The 19,246-nt window shown below is 40.4% G+C and overlaps 1 protein-coding gene across 1 annotated transcript in view; it reads left to right on the top strand.

Moving 5' to 3' along the window:
* The window catches only part of spire2 (spire-type actin nucleation factor 2), a 31,493-nt gene that overhangs the window by 9,324 nt on the left and 2,923 nt on the right, over nt 1–19,246 (top strand). Inside the window, exons 2-14 of the mRNA XM_042496169.2 lie at nt 1,385–1,428; nt 1,562–1,948; nt 3,026–3,106; nt 3,234–3,398; nt 5,049–5,135; nt 6,885–7,002; nt 8,399–8,565; nt 10,077–10,299; nt 15,358–15,485; nt 16,374–16,511; nt 16,628–16,695; nt 17,281–17,308; nt 17,915–18,012. Of these exons, the coding sequence (XP_042352103.2) occupies nt 1,385–1,428; nt 1,562–1,948; nt 3,026–3,106; nt 3,234–3,398; nt 5,049–5,135; nt 6,885–7,002; nt 8,399–8,565; nt 10,077–10,299; nt 15,358–15,485; nt 16,374–16,511; nt 16,628–16,695; nt 17,281–17,308; nt 17,915–18,012 (1,732 nt within the window). The remainder of the gene's footprint in view (nt 1–1,384; nt 1,429–1,561; nt 1,949–3,025; nt 3,107–3,233; nt 3,399–5,048; nt 5,136–6,884; nt 7,003–8,398; nt 8,566–10,076; nt 10,300–15,357; nt 15,486–16,373; nt 16,512–16,627; nt 16,696–17,280; nt 17,309–17,914; nt 18,013–19,246) is intronic.

Below are 19,246 nucleotides of genomic sequence, written 5' to 3'. Positions count from 1 at the left end.
TCCCTCTCTCCGTCTGTCCCCGTCTCCTGCTTCTCTTGTCCGTCCATTCTCCTGTTTCTCTGCAGTGAGAGCTGCTGACCGAGGAGTTTCAGGCCTCTCGGGTGTCATTACTGACATTTGAGCTGGGAGAAAGAGCCTTTTTACCCTCTCCCTCTCACACACACTCACACACTCACACAGGCATGCCAGACCTGGCTGCAACACAATAATGCAAGGCCAGGTTATAACTGTGGGACATATGGAGTAACACATTTAATGTAATGAGTAGAAGACTGAAGACTGGCTGAAAGTTTGTTTTTTTTGCTGTTATTGCTTTAAAGTTCACAGCATGAATGTTAGTGGCACAAATATCAGGTTTTCTTCAAACAACTTGCAGATCAATCATCCAGTTCAATATGGCAGCAGTTGTGATTTTTGTTTAAAGCTAGCCCCTCCAACTGCAGGAAGTGACAAATCAAGTTTAACATGATATATTAATGTAGCTGCTGCAAACTCCTGCAGAGTGCCAGCTGTTACCGAAAGCTTTATTTTGGAAAGACCACCGTGAAAATCAGAGAAGCAGAAGTAGTATCTGTTTTGCCTTTTCTCAAATCTATCAATTAAGATATGGATTAACGGTCACAAAACTCATTATTTTTAATGGCAGCAAAATCAGGGGCTCACTAATTAAAGTTAATATTCATATTAGGTTAATATAGGACAGAAGAACCCCAGAAGAAAACAAAATGCATTTTGACTTCTGTGAAAACAAAACAGTATACCAATATTGTAGTAGAATTTTGGCAATTTAATTAGTAAAGATGAACAACAGAACAGTAACATAAAACATAAAAAGGACAAGAGATTCTACCTCTGCTGAGAGGATTTGTAACAAATTAAATAATGTTGATGCATTAAATTGATGCAGTAAGAAAAATAATCAAATTATATAAAAAGTAATATTGCAGAACTTGGAAGATAATACATTACTGCTTGTCATAATAGTGTAGGTTATTGGCAACTTTTTCATCATGTGTATTGTATATTTCTACTTTATATCTTCTTTATGTGTATTGTTGATATTTCTCTGTACAGTAACATTCAAACATTTGGAATCAGCTTTTTTATTGATGTTTTTCTTTCTTTCAATAATTGCTATTGCAAAAACAAAAAACAGTATGATTCAAACTTGCATTTAATCAAAGAACTCTTTGATGACATTGTCAATTACTATAAGTCTATAATTAGTCTTTAGAGTTATTTTCTATGCTGTTCGGAAATGGACAATAGTGAATGAACTCCAGAGTTTTGGCAGAAATATCACATGTAAAAGCTGTCATGATGAACATTTGAATTAAATAGAAAGTAAAATAATAATAATGAATTGTCTCCTTTATCTCCTCAGATGACACCGATGGACCTCCTGCTCCGCCTGCTGCAGAACGTCAGGTGAGAAAGATCATTAGTTTAAGTCTATTTGGTTCTCAGCCTGAATAATGACCAACTTGTTATAGGTAATGTCATTGTTAAAGGACAAGCTATTTACCATTGCCCTGTTGTATCTCCTCATTTACGCCTCCAGTTGGTCCAGTCGCTGGGTGTGGCCATCTACCGAGCTCTGGACTGGGGGCTGGATGACAGCGAGGAGCGGGAGCTCGGCCCGCAGCTGGAGCGCCTCATCGAGCGCATGGCCGGGGGGGACCAGGTTGGAGAGGGCGACAGCACTGCTGGGAATGGTACCACAGATGAGGGATACAGCGGCCAGGAAGAGGAGGAGGAGGAGGAAGAGGAGGAGCAGGAGGAAGTGATAAGGCCGGTTTGTACGTTCCGCCAGGTGATGGCGCTGTGTGCGTCACGGCTGGCTAACCCGAGCTTGGCCGCCGAGCACTACCAGGCTGTCTGCAGGGCTCTGTTTGTAGAGACCCTGGAGCTGCAGACCTTCCTCATCAAGATCAGAGATGCTAAAGAGGTTCGTTAGATTGTCCTGTTAAAACGACACCTGTTTACTTTGACAGCAGTGCAGCTGAAAACACGTAGAGCAGGAATACACAACTTCTACAAAATGACCGGCTTCCCACAGCAGCCCCATACATGTTTCAAGATTTTAGGATGTAGGATTTCAGGACATTTCTAGGATTTTATGATGTTTCTAAAATGTTTAGGATAGTTTTGGGATTTTAGTTTGTTTCTCGGCTTTTTTGGACATTTCCAGGATTTTAGGATGTATTTTGGAATTTAGAACCCTTCTAGAATTTTACGAGGTTTATAGGAGTTCAGGATATTTCTAGGATATTTTGACGTTCCTAGGATTTAAGTATTTTTCTCGGCTTTTAGGACAGTTCTAGGATTTCAGGATGTTTGTAAGGTTTTTTGATATTTTTTACGATTTTACACCCTCCCACACCCCTGGCACTTTGTTTGATAAACAAGCTCTATTTTGATGCTGTTTTATGCACTCTGGCACCTTATGTATACTAAAGTACAAAAATAATTCCCAGTGTGAATCACTGTTTTAATTGTGAATTAAAATATGGTTGAGGGGGCACCTGGCTCCCCTATAAGGTTTTAAGTCAATGAAGACATGAAGTCAAACAGTACAATTCTTACTCAAAATGTGTGTTAGCAGTTCATAGACTTCCTTTGTTTGAGTTGCTTTGACCCAGAGTACTTGCTGTGGTTGTATGTGCACATGGTTTTTCCCTTGGATTATAATTGACACATCAGGTCTCACTTTTGTTGCTTTTTTTTTTGTAATTCAAAAAAACCATTATGTGTGGGCTTCATTTTTTCTGACTTTGCTGCCTGTCCTGTCCTAGGTAGCCCACAGATCGCCATTCAATTTTAGCAATTCAGAAATTCAGAGACATGATTTTCAAAGTAAAACATGTCAATACTATGATTTCAAGGGTGTTTATATTTTAGTATTTAGTAGCTTTACTCACTGGCTGTTAAAATCCAAATTTGCAAGTCTCTTATTTGCTTCCTTACACATGTTGCACACAAGCCAGTGTTTGAAATGTTATCACTGTCGCTTTTTGGTGCACAGATGCTGAAGAAGATCACAACAGAGGAAGCTCTGGAAGACAGGTCTACCGCAGAGCTGGACGCACTGAAGCACAGAGACTGGGTGAGACGAGACGAGCGAGGGCGCAGCATGACGGGGAGGACAATACAACAGTGTGTTTGACTGACTGAAGAAGGCAGTGTTGTCGTATTGACGCATGCAAATGTGAATGCTGTTGTTTCCATCCCAGGCACGTCTGTGGGTGCAGCTGATGAAGGAGCTCAGACAGGGAGTGAAGCTGAAGAAGGTGCGGGAGCAGCCGTTCAACCTGCTGCCCACCGAGTTCAGCCTCACGCCCTTTGAGATGCTGATGCAGGACATACGAGCCCGCAAGTTCCAACTACGAAAAGTCATGGTGAGAGACAAGACTTAGCTTAAAAGAATCAAACCAAATATTAGATATGATGTGAATATGACCGTGTAAAAGCAGCTAAAATATCAATGCCATGAAAGGTGCAGAAATTGTCAGTTCATTAGTAAACACTGTTATTTACGACATCTATTGCACGTCTGTCCGTCCTGGAAGAGGTATCACTCATTATTCTCTGCCGCTCTTCCGAAGGGCAGAGGGATGTCGTATGCTGTAAAGCCCTCTGAGGCAAACCGTGTTTTACGAAAATGGGCTTTAGAAATAAAATTGACTTGACTAGACTTGAAAGCTGTTGAAATGTCAGTTTAAGAGGAAAAGATAAGTGCAGTTGAACAAAATAATTTAAAGTTTTAGATTAAGCAACAGATGATCAAAGTGTTTGCAAAGTAATATGCTGAAGTGTCAGTTGACTTGTGAATGCTGAAAGCAGCTGAACTGTCAGTAGAGGTCTTAAAGGGGCTCTTAGCAACAGCAACAGTGCTGACAGAGCTAACAGTGTGACCAGCACCGGAGATAGGGCCGTCCCAATATCAGCGATAACCTCCATCTGAGGGCAATGCAAAATGGCGATGAGCTAGCCAGTAGGATAAACACACAGGGACTCACATGGACGTATGGCTGGCACAACTAACACAACAACCCAAAGAGGAGCTGGGATTACAACAAACACAGAGGTAGCGTGACTTCACTCTAAGCTCAGGACTTCATTATATCTTTACAAAGCAAATAGCTGTTTGCTGTTATATTAATACTCTGAATGTCGCATACAGAACCTTTAACTGCTGAAAGCAGCTAAAGTGAAGCATCATGGGTCTTGAGGAGGAAATGTTATGAGATTCTTCTCTGAATCCAAGCAAGACATGCTTTCATCATCCCTTGACTTTGTTCAAATGGGACACAAGGACAGTGATCGCAGACAGGAGTGAGACTTTGACACCTGTTCGTTATTCAAAGAGCTGCACCATATACTGTATAGCTTTGTTACAGGGAGAAAAAGTTTGTAGCAGGCATACATGAGGCAGTCACCTTGAGGCCTTCTCCACGGGCAGATACATAATTCAGCCTCAGAACACAAATATTAATGAAGGCTCTTCTCAGCCTTCTGTTTGCAGGAGAAAATCATCACCCGACTCTGCAGTTTCCCTCAGCTTCACTTCAGCTTCTTTCAGCTTTTTATTTTGGTTTTACAGCCTCAAACTGTTTTTGTTTAGTTTCACAGCTCTTATCAACTCCGTCTGCAGCCGCAGCACACAGCTGTTATCAGTGAAAAACGCTTTGATAAACGTGCTGTACATTACCTGCTCAGCACTGAATGGCAGAGTTAGCAACGAGCTGGTGAACATAACGTTTAGCAGTTCATAAGCGCGATACTTTATTTCAAGCATTGACCAAATCAGAGCTAAAAGGAGAGTGCATGTTGGAATTACTGGAGATTTTTCTCCCGGCTGAAAACAAAGCTCCAAATCACTGCTAATGTTGCTGCTGGATGTGTTAATAGGTAAATATGCTCACGACTACTTTAACAGGTGAAAGTATGCTGATGTTTTGTTTGCAGCTTGTTGAATTATTACACTGCTCACTGTATGATTTACAGACACATTACTACAATTACTGTGGTTTTCTCGTATTGCCCAGGTGGACGGTGACATTCCTACCAGAGTGAAGAGAAATGCCCATGAATTGATACTGGATTTCATCAGATCAAGACCTCCACTTAAACCAGTGAGTGGGCTTCACCAGGGGACTCTAGTATTTTGGGGACATTAGGGGCTTAGCCTGGACCTCTGTAGGAAAAAGCCCTTCAAAAGCATCCAACAGCGTGGGGCCAGATGAGGTGCCTCTCAGCTCAAGGACAGAGACTTTCCAGATAGGAAGAAAGAACCGGAGCACACTGATCAATTTACAGCCCTCAATTCTGTTGGCTCTGTTAAAAGTTGTGTATTGATCAGTGCAGTCATTTCTTCTCCCCTGAAAACTAAATTTGCTTCACCCTGGCCTGACTGCACCAGAGTAAACACACTAAAACACGTGCAGTGTTGTCTTGTTCCACATCTGACGGTAAAAATAATATCAAAATATCATTAAAGCAACAAATATTTAAAATTTATTTATTTTGGGGCGCATGTTTTACTATTTGCTGTCCCTATGTTTATGTTAAAGCTGTTAACACATATGGCAACCAAAGGGCAAGATTGGTTGCCAATTTCTCAACCTGGCAACAATTACTGTGGGGTCCTAGATAATATAGCCTAATGAGGTTGATTTGACAGTTATCTGTTTTTGTCTTGGACCCACTTGTCGCCTGACTGAGCTACAGTGTAACATGAGCTGAAGCAGAAATAGAGCTGGCCTGGACCAGCATTTTTAGAGGTTAACAGCTTACAATACCAATAGCTTTTACTTGATACTATACTACTATTGATATATTCCCGAGAAACGCCAGCATGTTCTCTTCCCAAGTCATCACATATTACTGCTTTGCCTTCCACATTCCAGGATAACGATGCAACGTTAACACCAGCACATGGTGGGATTACGCTGCTCATGGTTATGTTTAGGCAAAACAAAGCACATGGCAACCAACACCAGGACGTCAACAAACGCACATGCAAGCACAGATGGTTAGAATTAAGGTTTAAGAGGCACACGGTAAGGTCTAGAGAAAAAATCACATACAGACGGGAAGTGGACACCAGACCGCATGAAAGTCTGGGGTTGAATCCATCCACCGCCCCTCCCACCAGCCCTATAGGGACCTAAATGCTGCTTATATTACATCGTTACCATCAGCGTTTCAACCTGACGCCGTCCAGGAGCGTACCATGCGGATGCGACTCTCCTGGCCATGTTCTCAGCTGACAAGGACCGTCCAGCAGTGTACAATATTACTGCGAATGGTTCTGTTTGGCCACGATTTCAGCTGATGACATCCAGCGGTGTATAATGTGGACAGGAAAGGTGGCTTTTGGCGTCGGGATCTCACGCCGAAAGCACTGCAAAAGGGGCAGGTTTGACGATTCTGGAAAGAGAACAGGCTGGTACATTACTAATACAGGATTGTACTAACATGAGCTGACATTTCTATATGGCTTGTTTAGTCTGATATATTGCTATCATTAGTCTCCCTGATATATTAAATAAATGAATGTCTAATAGTCTGTATACATCAACATTTTCCTAAAACATTAGACATGACACTAATATGATTAATGCACACATAGAGATTTGTTTTAAATCTATTTGTTAACTTATATTTAACTTGTTTTAGGATTTGATATAACCTCACAGGTCTTTATCAGGGTTACATCACTTTGTCAAATGCCCAGTCAAGAAACACTGGAGACATTTTTTGAAAGAGTGGTTTTGGAATCTTGGCATCTTTTTCATCCATACATCTATGAGCATATTTTTTTCTCCTTTTTTAAAAAGTCTAAGAAATATGGATATGTTCATATTATTCCTCCTTGTAAGGTTTCAGAGCGCAGCCTCCCGCCTCCTCCACCGCAGCAGCAGTCCCTCCATGACCAGGTCCTGGCTGAGATCAAGCAGGAGAGGAAGCTCAGGCCCGTGGCGCTGCCCAGCTCCAGACGTAAGGGGACAATCATTCACCATTGTTTTGTTTACCACGCAATAACTAAATCATAGCCTCAGCAAAGGTGACATTACTATCTAAGTGAATGTAAAACATCAAACATTTGCTTATTTCAAAATACTTCTCCAAAAGACTCACTCTGTATGAAGAAATGTTAGTCTTTGTTATGCAAATTTGATCTGATAAGGGTAAAAGTTTTTTCCAATTGACTTGTGGTGCTTTGAAGAATTGAAAGCATACCTTGTATTTTGTTATTGTATATCTGATGTGCATATTGTGCAATAACAGTTACTGTTAGTTTAAGGGCAGCATTTGAATCAGGGCTTCCATGGCCGTCTTTGGGGGCGCCACAGTTGGCTGTCTGCATTTGTCAGCGTCAAAAACAGTTTGAGGGTGTCTGGAGAGAAGCATTATGGTAATAGTGGAGTAAAAGAGGAGCTCCGCTGGCTGCTCCTTCTTTGTCTGCTGGTGTGTTTGCCCACTTTGAATGTTTTTCTTGCTGTGCTATCCAGAAAGTAAATGTTACATTGAAGGTAAATGAACCACCCAGTTGATAAATAATGACTTCAGGGCTGATGCTCTAGTCTGTATATTCAGTGCTGTAGCCTGTGAGGGTCACACTACAGTCACGTACAAGTCTGTAAGCTGTAGTATGAAACAAGAGTACTTTTCCATTTAGAGCTACATGTGGAGGCAGCGCTGCATGTCATACATATTGACTAGTTATTTAGAGATCAAGGTCAATGTAATTCAGTGTGTGGGTCGCTGATAAACGAGTATTTGTTTACAGCTGCTATGGGTTGTGCGTGAAAATGTGGAATCAGATTTCTGGAAATTAATTATTAGCAATGTTATAGTTGCAACCCACCTGAGTTCAGCCCTTTATTTTATAAACTTTATACCTGCTGATATCTAAGAGGAAAAAATAAATGAATAAAATTCTAAAGAAATAAATTAGGAAATTAAGAAATAAAGAAAAAATAATAAATAAAGTAAATAATAATTAATAAAACATTTTAAAAGCAGTATACGGTGTCATTGTCAATGGTGAGAGTCATTTGAACTGTTATCTAAGAAATATGAACGAATGCAGCCTTAAGTTCTGGAAAAAAAGCTCCCTACATACGACTCATTGAATCACAACAACATTAAAGGCAGCGGAAAGGCGATATGGGGACTGAAGCTCCTCATAGAGTTTCTCCACTGCGACATATCTCTGACGATATTTTTGGTTTACAGCGACGATACTCATGTCTGAATATGTGAGTGTTGTTGATTGTAGTTATTGATGCTCAAATGCTAAACGAGATGCATCCCAGAGTCGCTGCCCTCTAAACTCAATGTTTCTGACTTATTAGTTAGCTGACGGTGTTCTCGGTTTCTCTTCACTCAGCATTTGGCTCTCTGCCATGCCTGGCTCAGACCTGTCCTTGTAACATCAAGTCTACTTCATGCATCGACCTGTCCGTGTCAGAGCCAGGGCCCCGGCAGCCACCCCGCCCTCGTATCCTGCTCAAGGCTCCAACTTTGGCTGAGATGGAGGAGATGAACATATCTGAGGTGAGGCCCGGCAGGGAGGGGTTGAATCATTGGAATCATTGTTGTCGTCTCTCAGGGCTGACTGGTGTTTTTCACAGTGGCACATACTTTGTTTCCCAGTTTAAGTGGGTTAAAATGCCTCTGTGCTGTTGCATAATAGCACAGAGGAATGGAAAGTGAAACACTCATTGAGATGAATCCTCTTTTTGCACAAAGACTTGACAACTTGGGAAATCCTTTTTTTCCCGCTCTCTTGTTGTGTTATCCAAATGAACCAATTTAAAGCAGATTGGAGTTTTAACTTCTGCAAATACTTCCTGAAGGACCAACTGCTAAATAATGGATTTGAGATGTTGCCCCCTTTCAGTTGGACATGAAAATGAATTAAAGTGTAGACTGACTTTTTGTCTTCAGGGCTGCTTTGCATTTCTGTATTTGCAGTCTGTATTTTTAGACTGCTGAGGCAAAATACTTCTATCTTAGCAAGACCTTTGTGCAGAACTTGACTTTATAAAGTTAAGGAACTGCTAATTTTGTGGTAGATGTATGAAATCTCCAAAACTCGAAACTTTGAGTAAGCTGAGCAAGATTGACAACCATACATTGAAGTCACACTGAGGGATTCATACAGAGATTATGGCCTTTTTGAGCAATGACACACCATTAGACCCATTGTTTTGTTTTAGGAGCAATCTGTGATGTAGCTACGGATAAAAAAAAAAGTTTCACTTGCTTATGCTGTGTGGCCTTCAGTCCCGAATATCATGTTTCCTTTTTTTCCCTCCGTCACATATAACCCCACCTAATGGTGTCCCCTTCCTTACTTCTACTGTTTCTGCCCTCTCATTTTTCATGTTATCTTACAATAATAATAATAAACTTTATTTATAGAACACTTTGTAAACAAGGGATGCAGCTCAAAGTGCTCAGAATAAAGAAAATGATAATGATAATAATAAAAATAAATCAGAATAAAGTTAGTGATAAACCAAATAGGTGAAGGTGAAGTGAAGGTAAAAAGTACAGAGACCAGTCAGAATTGTAAAAATTAGAGAATTGATATAAAATTATAATTTCATATTACATTAATTAAAAGCCAGACAAAATAGATAGGTTTTCAGCTGTTTTTTTTTTTTATAAATATTCACTAAGCCTGCTTCTCTTACAGCTTTTGGAAGAGTATTCTATAATTTTGGAGCAAAGTTAACAAAAACTGCACTGCCTATTTTCTTGTGCCTGTAATTGTGTGTATTTAAAAACCCAGCAGCTGAAGATCTTAGAGATCTGAGAGATTATAAAATGACAGAGTCTGCAATGTAGGCCGGTCCCAAACCATTAAGAGCTTTAAAAACAAGCAAAAGAACCTTAAAATCTATTCTAAAAGATACTGGGAGAGAGTGCAGTGTAGCTAAAACTGTGGTAATATGCTTTCTCCTCCTTATTTTGGTTAAAAGTCTAGCGGCATAATTCCTCCTCCTCTTCCTAACCTCCATTAACCCTTCATCTCCCTCTCCAACCAACATCCTCAACAGGAGGAGGAGTCTCCAGAAAACGGGGAGTTGAGGAGAGCAGAGAGCTCCCCCACGCCTCTGAAAAGAGATCGCTCCTTCTCAGAGCACGACCTGGCCATGCTCCGTGCCGAGATGCTGCCTTCGCTCTCTGAGTCGGTGCAGCTGGGCGGGGCGGTCAGGCTGAGGGGTGAGAGGCCTCGATCCAGGACGCTGACCGGTGCCGGGCCGCCTCCCAATCACAGAGGTCAGTGTATTATCCCTGGTGGCAATTCATACTTCAGTTTAGAAATGATTACTTCCATATAGAGAGCAAAATACCCTCTGATTTTACATCAAAGCTAGACATGGAATTTCTTCAATATTGCAGAGATTAGAAAATTCTTGCATTTCTAAGAGGAAATTGATAACAGAGTCTTATTGCTCCACACATTCATTAGATGGAAGTTTTTTACTCACTAGTGTGCACCTTTTATAAGAAAGTACAGCGTGTGCCTCATTCAGATTTGTTATTTTAGTAGTTATGCTAGAAGTATACATTTCCATTCACAATCATGCAGATTTTTATGAGAGTATCTAAAAACTGAATAGCTGCACCCTGAGAATTATTTTCTAGTTTAGTCAGCTTTATTACATTTAGACTAGCAACACAAGACGTATCACGTCATTTTCAAGGGCGCCCCACTAATGACCAATGAGCGAGTCATCCCAACTACCACTTACTTATAACCATATCGAAGCATCACATTGTCATGGCAACACGTGTAGGCACGTTGCCATCAGATTTTTCAAGGACTGCGTGGACAAGCTTTGTGCAGGTCATCTAAATTAAATTATGAACTCACAATGATTCACAGTGAAATTCATAGTGAAGCAGGCAGCAAATTGAATTTGCTTACAAACATTTAGCAACCAGTAATAAGGAGATCACCTTAGATAAAATAAACACATGATTAACTGTTTGCAGAGTTATCCAAATATGCCACGTATGAAGATTTGGTACGGATAAGATGACATTTGTGTAAAGAGTGCTGAAAAACAAGACATCTGTTGAGGTGTGAGTTTTAAAAAGACATGTGACCAAGGGAACAAAGGGGAACAAAAGTTGAGTAATTAACATTTTCACATATCTAACACAATATAAATGCCCTGTTATTAGATTTATTTTGACTTTTTCTGTTATGAAAAGTAAAAAATGTAGTCAAAAAAGTATATGACTAATTTGTAACACTGACAAAACATAATTACCCAGTTTTTTTATTTTAGGGGTTACAAGTTTTATTTAGAAAGCAGAACATGTTAAGTACAAGATGGACATTTGAAGGGAAAGAAAAGAGAGCTAGTAATGCTTGTCAAGCAAACGTCAGTCAAATCCACAGTCTGAAGAAGCTCATCGGTGTTGGAGTTTGTTGTCAGTGTAGCAGGAGAGCCTGGTGATGTTTGTGTGTAAAACCTGCGGCAGTTTAAAGTTCAGTACCTTCAATACCAGAAACCAGGGGTGTGGACTCCAGTCAGATGACTCCTAATATTGAAAGTACGCACACGTGTTGACTTTAAACTTGATTTGATAAAATCAAAAAAGACTTGGACTCGTGACTTTACTTGGACTTTAGCCTTTTGAAATGAAAATACTCAATACCTTCCTCCAAGACCAAGGATGATGAAAAGTATGCCATTTAAAAAGTGTGCCACAAATTAGTTAATTCCCCCTAATTTCATAAATCAACCAGCATTAACACCATTCATTCCCTAGAAAGTCCACACTTCATTTGCCAAATCCTCTTTGTTTGAACCAATCCAACAGCATCAGCATTTTATTAGCATTCGAACACCGCACAGTGGTCAACAGAAATTTAAATATGCAAGAAATAAATACAAATTGCAATTAGCATTCATAATTTTGTAAATTTAATGAATTATTTCTGTGTTGTTAAAATGGCATTACATTTGGTGAAGAGTGCATTGTGACTTGTTTAGGACTCAAAACTCGAAGTGTAGGACTTAGCACTGATTCAGGATTTGCCTCTCGTGACCTGGGACAAGACTTGAGACTTACTTGTGACTTGCACGACAGTGACTCGGTCCCACTTCTGCCAGAAACCAAGGACACGTGAAAGGTTAGAACAGTTGTTGTTGCTGCCGTCCATGTATTTTAAGAAAATGAATTTTAATTAAAGAGTCGAGTAAATTATTTTATTTATTTATTTAAAAAATAACATAAAGTGCATCATAAATGAACACATGGTGGCACTATTGCCACAAAAAAAAATCCAGTAAGAGTTGTTCCAGTTTCCCTAACTGGTCTGTTTTAACTACAGTCATTTTTATTTTAAGGGCTGGATGAAATGTTTTTGTATTTTTCACCTGCTCTGCATTTAACATACATACATTCACTTATGTTTCTTTTCAGTCACTCAAACACGGCTTCATTGATATTCGGGAGTCAAATGTTTGTTAATTCCGATCAAACACTGCTGCAGCTCTTATCATTGGTTTGATTCTCCTGTTTGGCTGAAAGAAAGATAATTACTGAGATCAGCTGCCGTACTGTTTGCTCGCAATGAAAACCTGCAGACTGCTGGCCCTCTGTGGCAGATGATTCACACCTGCTGCTGTTTTAATCCTCCTCCCACAGAAGGCGACACAGGGCCAATTATACTACAGCGCAGTCTGTCCTTTCAGCAGTCACTGTATTCATCCTCATGTATGGACTAATGAACCGGAGAATCACATTTCACACACAATTCAGCCATAAACTGAGATCAAACCTGAGCACCCACAAACAGTTAAACAGAGTTAGCTGAGATCATGGACACAGCGGATAGCAGCCCAAACACAATTTTTAAAGTTTCCAGCTCCTCTGCCTCCAGGCCTGGAAGGAAAGCAGTAGAGCATTAACCAGGAGGTCATCACAAAACCCAACTTCCACTGCTGAAAACGCAACCCAAGCCTTCTCCATACTCACTCTAACTATGGAATATTTATTTAATTTATATGTTTTTGAAGGGTTTTATTTCAGTCTTAGCCCTTTGAAACCCAGAACAACATCCATTTTCTTGTGCTGCATTTAGACACCTTTCACATGCACTTACAAATTGAAAGCTTAGCAAATTTGATTTGATTTGATCTTTTGAAAACATGGCTAAGTAGGAAATGAGCAGGTTGGTTAGAGATGAGAGATACACACTGCAAGAAATTAGGAAAAGGTGACAAGAAAAGACCTGAAAATTAGTTTAAAAGAGAGAAAGAGAAAGAGAGAAAAAGAATATCAGAGGTCAATAAGCTTTTAAAAGTTAGGGAAAAATTTCAGAAAACTATATTCATTCACTCATATTCATGTATATATATATATATATATATGTGTGTGTGTGTGTGTGTGTGTGTGTGTGTGTGTGTGTGTTTTGTTTAATTATACCCCCCCTTTTTTTCTCCTTTTTTTAAACCTTTTTTCTCTATTTTTTGCTGAATCTCAGGTAATTTCACTGTAACTTCCCTCTGTGTTGAAAGAAATCAAGTCATTGTGCAATAAAATGATTCGTGTGTGGAGACATCATGTCTCCACCATTGTCAATCTGTCCTCAGTTATACCTCTAACCTCATTAAAATACTGTTACCTCACTGAAATGGGAGCTGAGTGAACGTGTCAGCCCACTGTGGTGAAGTCCTTACAGGCCTTGATGACAAAGAGTTGACGGGGATAACATCTGCCATGAAGCTGCAGTGATGGAGTCTAATCAAATATAAAGATGTGCTGATACAGTCTAACTGAGTGAAGCAGGCTGGAAGCTAATGTGTTTGAGCTGTATGCTGCATGTAAGCCACAGAGAGGATGTTATCTGTTTGATGGCTGTGATTCATGCATTAGCAGCCCAGACATCCCTATCCAGAGGTAATTGTTTGAAAAACAATCTTGACTTGAATGCAATCTCTAGATGGCTGCAAGCCGATCCACTCTGCTGCATGCCACAAGCCATAGACCAGTGATACTCAACTTGAGGCCCGTGAGCCAAATCTGGCCACTGATAGGGTGCCATATGGCCCCACAATCATTTTCTGATTCACAATAAAAATAAAGTGATTCACACATCAAAGTAAGTTTGTTATTTAAAAAAAGTGCCAGTGGAGGATCCCCTGCACCCCCCAGATCCTAGCTAAGTCCCTAATGTCCTAAAATCTAAGAAAGGTCCTATAATCCTACAAATGTACCTAAATTCTAGAAATTTCCTGAAATCCTAGAAATGTTCTAAAATCCAACAAATGTCCTAAAGTCCTACAGATGTCCTAAAATCCGACAAATGTGCTTGAATCCTACAAATGTCCTCAAGTTTTAGAAAAGTCCTAAAATCCTAGAAATATCCTAAAGTCTGACAAATGTCCCAAAATCCTAGAAACGTCCTAATAACAGACAAATGTCCTAAAATCTGACAAATGTCCTTAAGTTCTAGAAATGTCTCACAATCTGAAAAAATACTAGAAACGTCCTAATATCCTTAAAATGTCCTAAAATCACAGAAACTTCCTTAAATCTAGAAATGTCCTAAAATCAGACAAATGTCCTTAAATCTGACGAATTTCTTAAAATCTGACAAATGTCCTGAAGGTCCAGAAATGTCCTAAAGTCCCATAAACATGTATGGGGCTTCTTTGACTGGCCCATGGCCTCCCGTTATTTTGCAAAAATTGACCGCAGGTAAAGCAAGCTGAGTATCCCTGCCTCTGACAAGAGAATAATGTAGTATATGGCCGTGCCAGCAGGGGGCTCTGCAGTTTTAACTGTTTGTGGGAGGACGTAAACATGCAGCTGTCATCCGCAGCTGATCCAAATTATATGTACTGATGATGTTTACCGGCCTGTTGCAGCCTTCCTCTGAGCCTGTTTACTTTCCATTAGAGACAAATTGACACCTTCCATTTGCAGGATGGAAGAGGCCTCCAGTTTGTGTGCGGCCTGTTTTGAACCCCCTCCCACCGTCTGTTAACTGAGTCTCTCCTGCTCTCCTCTTTTAGCCCAGACCTCTCACTGTGATCTAAGTTACAGATGTAGCAGCATGGGCTGAATCCCTCCTCTGAAATCAGATTAATAATACATGACGGTGTAAGAGTCGATCGACAAGCACTCTGAGAGCTGAGATCTGAGACGGGGCTGAATGAAAGAGGCTGATGTGTAATTCATGGACTTGTTAGACTGGGATTTATGGCTTCCTCTCATTCACTTTCTGATGCTGTCCCCATTTTGATTTGGTCTTGGTTAAACTCTCATTATTTCCTCTCCACCTTTCACTTTTCATCCGTTTTCCTACCCCAGCCTCCTTCCCAGTTCACGGCTGGGTGCCGCCCTCTCCGGCCCGCCTGTCTCTGAGTTCAGTGGACGAGACCACAGAGGGTTCAGAGACGACGTCTGGCTCCAGAGCTGGAGACGAGCACCAGTGGATGGTGAGTTAGGATCACATCAGACTCAGTCCTCTGGGTCGTGTGAACTGTCAGCGGTCCCACTGATGATGACAAAGCACTGCAAAATGATTCATCCTCGTCAAGTCTAGTGATATTACTTTAACCTAAATATTTTTTCAGAGGACAGACTGATGCATTAGATTCCAGAAAAATGACACTTGATTTTCGAAAATCCTCAAAACAAGTCGATAAAATAAGTTTACAATTTTCTCTCTTTTTTGTCATTACAAGTTGCATTTAAGAGCTTCTATGGAGGTCATATTACACGATGTTCATCAGCAGATGGAGTTGTAGTAGTACTGTAAATGTTCACATTTCTATATTTTTTAGTCCAGTGTTTAGGATTTAGGGGGATATATTGGCAGAAATGTGATATAATATTCATAACTATGTTTTCATTGTTTTTATCACCTTAAAATGAGCTGTTTACATCTACATAAGAAGCAGGTCTTCTTCCACAGAGTCCACCATGTTGTTTCTGCAGTCGCCCAGAAAAAACAAAGCAAACACTGGCTCTAGATCACGTCATTAGCCTTTTTTTCTTTTTCACGTCAGCCCCGTAGTTTCCCTCCGTGCTAAACTGCAACCTCAGGGGCAAGAAAATGAAGCCAACATGGAAATTCCTGAGTTGCAGTTCTTTGAATGTCGTGGTGGTGATTCTGTTTTTAAAAGTTTCTTGATGCAAAGTTCAGTGTTCATAAGGTGTCATGTTATCATTAAATTGCTAATCATTGTGAGGTATTTTTTAGGGTCTAAAATTTCATTTTTGCAGTGCAGTGTCACAAAGTGTCACATAACTGTTGACTGCTGCTGTAGAGTCAACGCACGACTGACTGATGGATCTGTTCCTGCACTGTTGCCTGTGTTCAGGAGGAGTTCAGCCACCCTGTGGAGAGTCTCGCCTTGACGGTGGATGAGGTCATCAACGTGCGCAGAGTGCTGGTCAAAGCAGAGATGGAGAAGTTTCTTCAGAGCAAAGAGCTCTACAATAACCTGAAGAAAGGAAAGGTAACGGAGAGGAACGTTCCTCGCTGCTTCTTCTCACTGTGCTGCGTTTACAGTGAATGGACTCAATAACTGTGACTCTGTGTGTGTGTGTGTGTGTGTGTGTGTGTTTTTGTCAGGTTTGCTGCTGCTGCAGAGTGAAATTCCCTCTCTTCTCATGGCCATCTACCTGCTTACTGTGTAAAAGGTATTAAAACAAACTTTTCTCACCTGAAGTGTGTAATCCAAATGTATCTTTAGAAATGTACTACAACTGTTCATTTATATATTTTCTGTTTTTATTTGACAAAGTCCTTATGCTGTCTCAAAGCCTCTATACTGCCAAAAGTCTATGTCTAAAATTAGTCACTGTATATATGTGGAGAGAGAGATTGCTGTTGAGTTTGTCAAATATATTTTTTTGGTGCTTTGAGCGCCACAAAGAGTGCCATGTAGTTCCATTATACTGAAGAGAAGACAGACATCCCTACGGCCGATATCTCCAACGCTAAACAGCTCATACCAAAACAAGTTCGATTGATTAATAGCACTACAGGTAAGAGAGAAAATATGTGTTTTTTGATTTTTGGGGGAACTGTCCCTTTAAGCTGTGGCAGTCCAAAATTGACACAAAGTATTTTTTAACAGCTTTAATACTGGAGATGAGGATGCAAGTAATTTTTGTCAGTGGTATTCATCATCAGCCCATGTCACCCCCACAGTTGCATCATGGTTGTTTCATGATACAAGCCAGTAACAAGTGTGTTGATTCATTTGTGTTTCCTCTTCACAGATCTGTCTGCGTCTCCTGCAGTGCAAAGGTAACTGAAGAACTTACAGAATGTGTTTAGTAATGGTTTTTGTATTTTAAGTACAGTTTTTCTTATTTTGCTATGCATATGTAAAACAGAGCTTCAGTGGGGTATTGTGCCACTTGTAAACAGTTTTATTATTTCAGTTTGGCAAGTACATCGTTCAGTGAAGTGACTGGTATTTCTGTTGACATCAATTCCTCTGTTGTTCTGTTGTCCATTTTGAATTGTTGCCTCAGTCCCAGACCATGTCGGATGTTTGGTTCTGTGCTCTGTAGGTTTGAGATTGTTTGAATTTTGTGTATTTTTTGTGTTTCTGAATGATGTGTTTAGTGGTGTTGTCTGTTTGGGTGCTGTGACCCCCGTTGTGTTGTGTGACATTATCGTGACGTGAACTACACATATTTGTTTAGGTCCAATGTTCATCAGTGATTGTGTGATTTGTGTGACAGCTAATGGTCACAGTGATTTGCTCTGTAAGTGTGGAGTCCCTTTATGTTTGTGTATATTCAAATCCTTAAATACTTTACCAGTATTTTGCCTTAAAGTCTGTTCTCTTTCTCCTCTCTTTTCTGTCTCATTGGTTTTTCTGTTGTGTCTCTTCCTGTGCTTCAGATGAAGATTCCCTCGAAGAAGATGGCCCATATTCCTGTGTACACCGTCGGCTTCCACAGCACTCCAAAGAGCCATGGACACAAAAGCCAAGTCTACAAGTGAGTCTGGGTTCATCTGTAGAGACTGTGGAGCCTGACAATCATAAAAAGTGGCTTAAAATGAGAGTTTGTGCACAAATGAAACCAAAAAGGTTTCAGAAACTAAAGGTAGAAGCAGTACAGAGTTTGATGGATTTTTTAAAGTTGAGTATCCTAATCCAGGATACTCAACTTGCTGTTCTTGGGGGCCACTTTTACAAAAAAAAAAGTTGCAGCAGCCCCAAACCTATTTCTAGGGTTTTATGATGTTCTAAGGATTTCAGGACGTTTCCAGGTTTTAAGGAGTTTCTATAACTTTAGGACATTTTTCAGATTTCAGGACGTTTCTCAGTTTTTAGGACATTTCGAGGATTTTAGGAAATTTCGAGGATGCTTCTAGGATTTTAGGACATTAGGGGCTTAGCCAAGACTGTTTTGATAAACAAGCTCTATTTTGATGCTGTTTTATGCACTTTGGCATCTCATGTATGCTAAAAGTGCAAAAACAGTTCCCAGTGTGAATCACTTTATTTTTATTGAGAATTAGAAAATGGTTGGGGGGCCACCTGGCACCTTATCTGGGTCCAGAATTGGCCTGCAGGCCTTAAGTTGAGCATTACTGTCCTGATCCATTCAGTAGTTGCTGAGATATTTCAGTCTGGACCAAAGTGATGAATGGACAAACCGACATTGACATCAGAACCATTACTGTGGCTAAACATTAGAATAATCCGCTTGCTGTGTTGATATTTTAATACGGTATGGTGTAATGAAAGGGCCCATTAGCCATTAGCCCAATATTACGTGACTATTTACTGATGCTGTGGAGGCTCTTTATTTACCTCTACCCATGTGTGGGCGGTACAACTGATTTTCCCTTTTGGTGAGCTATTTCCAAAGTTCACTTAAGGTAAAGGGCCATTTGGATAGACTCCGAGCTTGTGACACAGACACTCTGACCCAGTTTCTCCACAGTCCTTTGAGCCAATCACAATGCCCGTTCAATCCAAGGACGAATGCAGAGCTCGGGTTAAGAACACAGGTTAAATCTATTTAAGTCTGCCCCTCCATCAAGCCACTGATTGCCAACCTTTTCCGACCTAAGCAGAAACTGCCTCTGTGCTTACCTCAACCAATCGCAGTTTGCCTTCTCAATCCAATCACCACCCCCATCCCTTTGTTATATAATCAGTGCAGTGCCTTGAAGCAGCCATTATGTAATAATTACCCAGCTGTCGTTAATATCCTCACTCCT

This window comes from Plectropomus leopardus, chromosome 7, assembly GCF_026936395.1.
Source record: "Plectropomus leopardus strain MGB_pleo_1.0 chromosome 7, ASM2693639v1, whole genome shotgun sequence".
In the NCBI taxonomy this organism is placed as follows: Eukaryota; Metazoa; Chordata; class Actinopteri; order Perciformes; family Serranidae; genus Plectropomus; species Plectropomus leopardus.
Note: the sequence above shows the minus strand (reverse complement) of the source record. Positions and strands in the feature narration are given on the sequence as shown.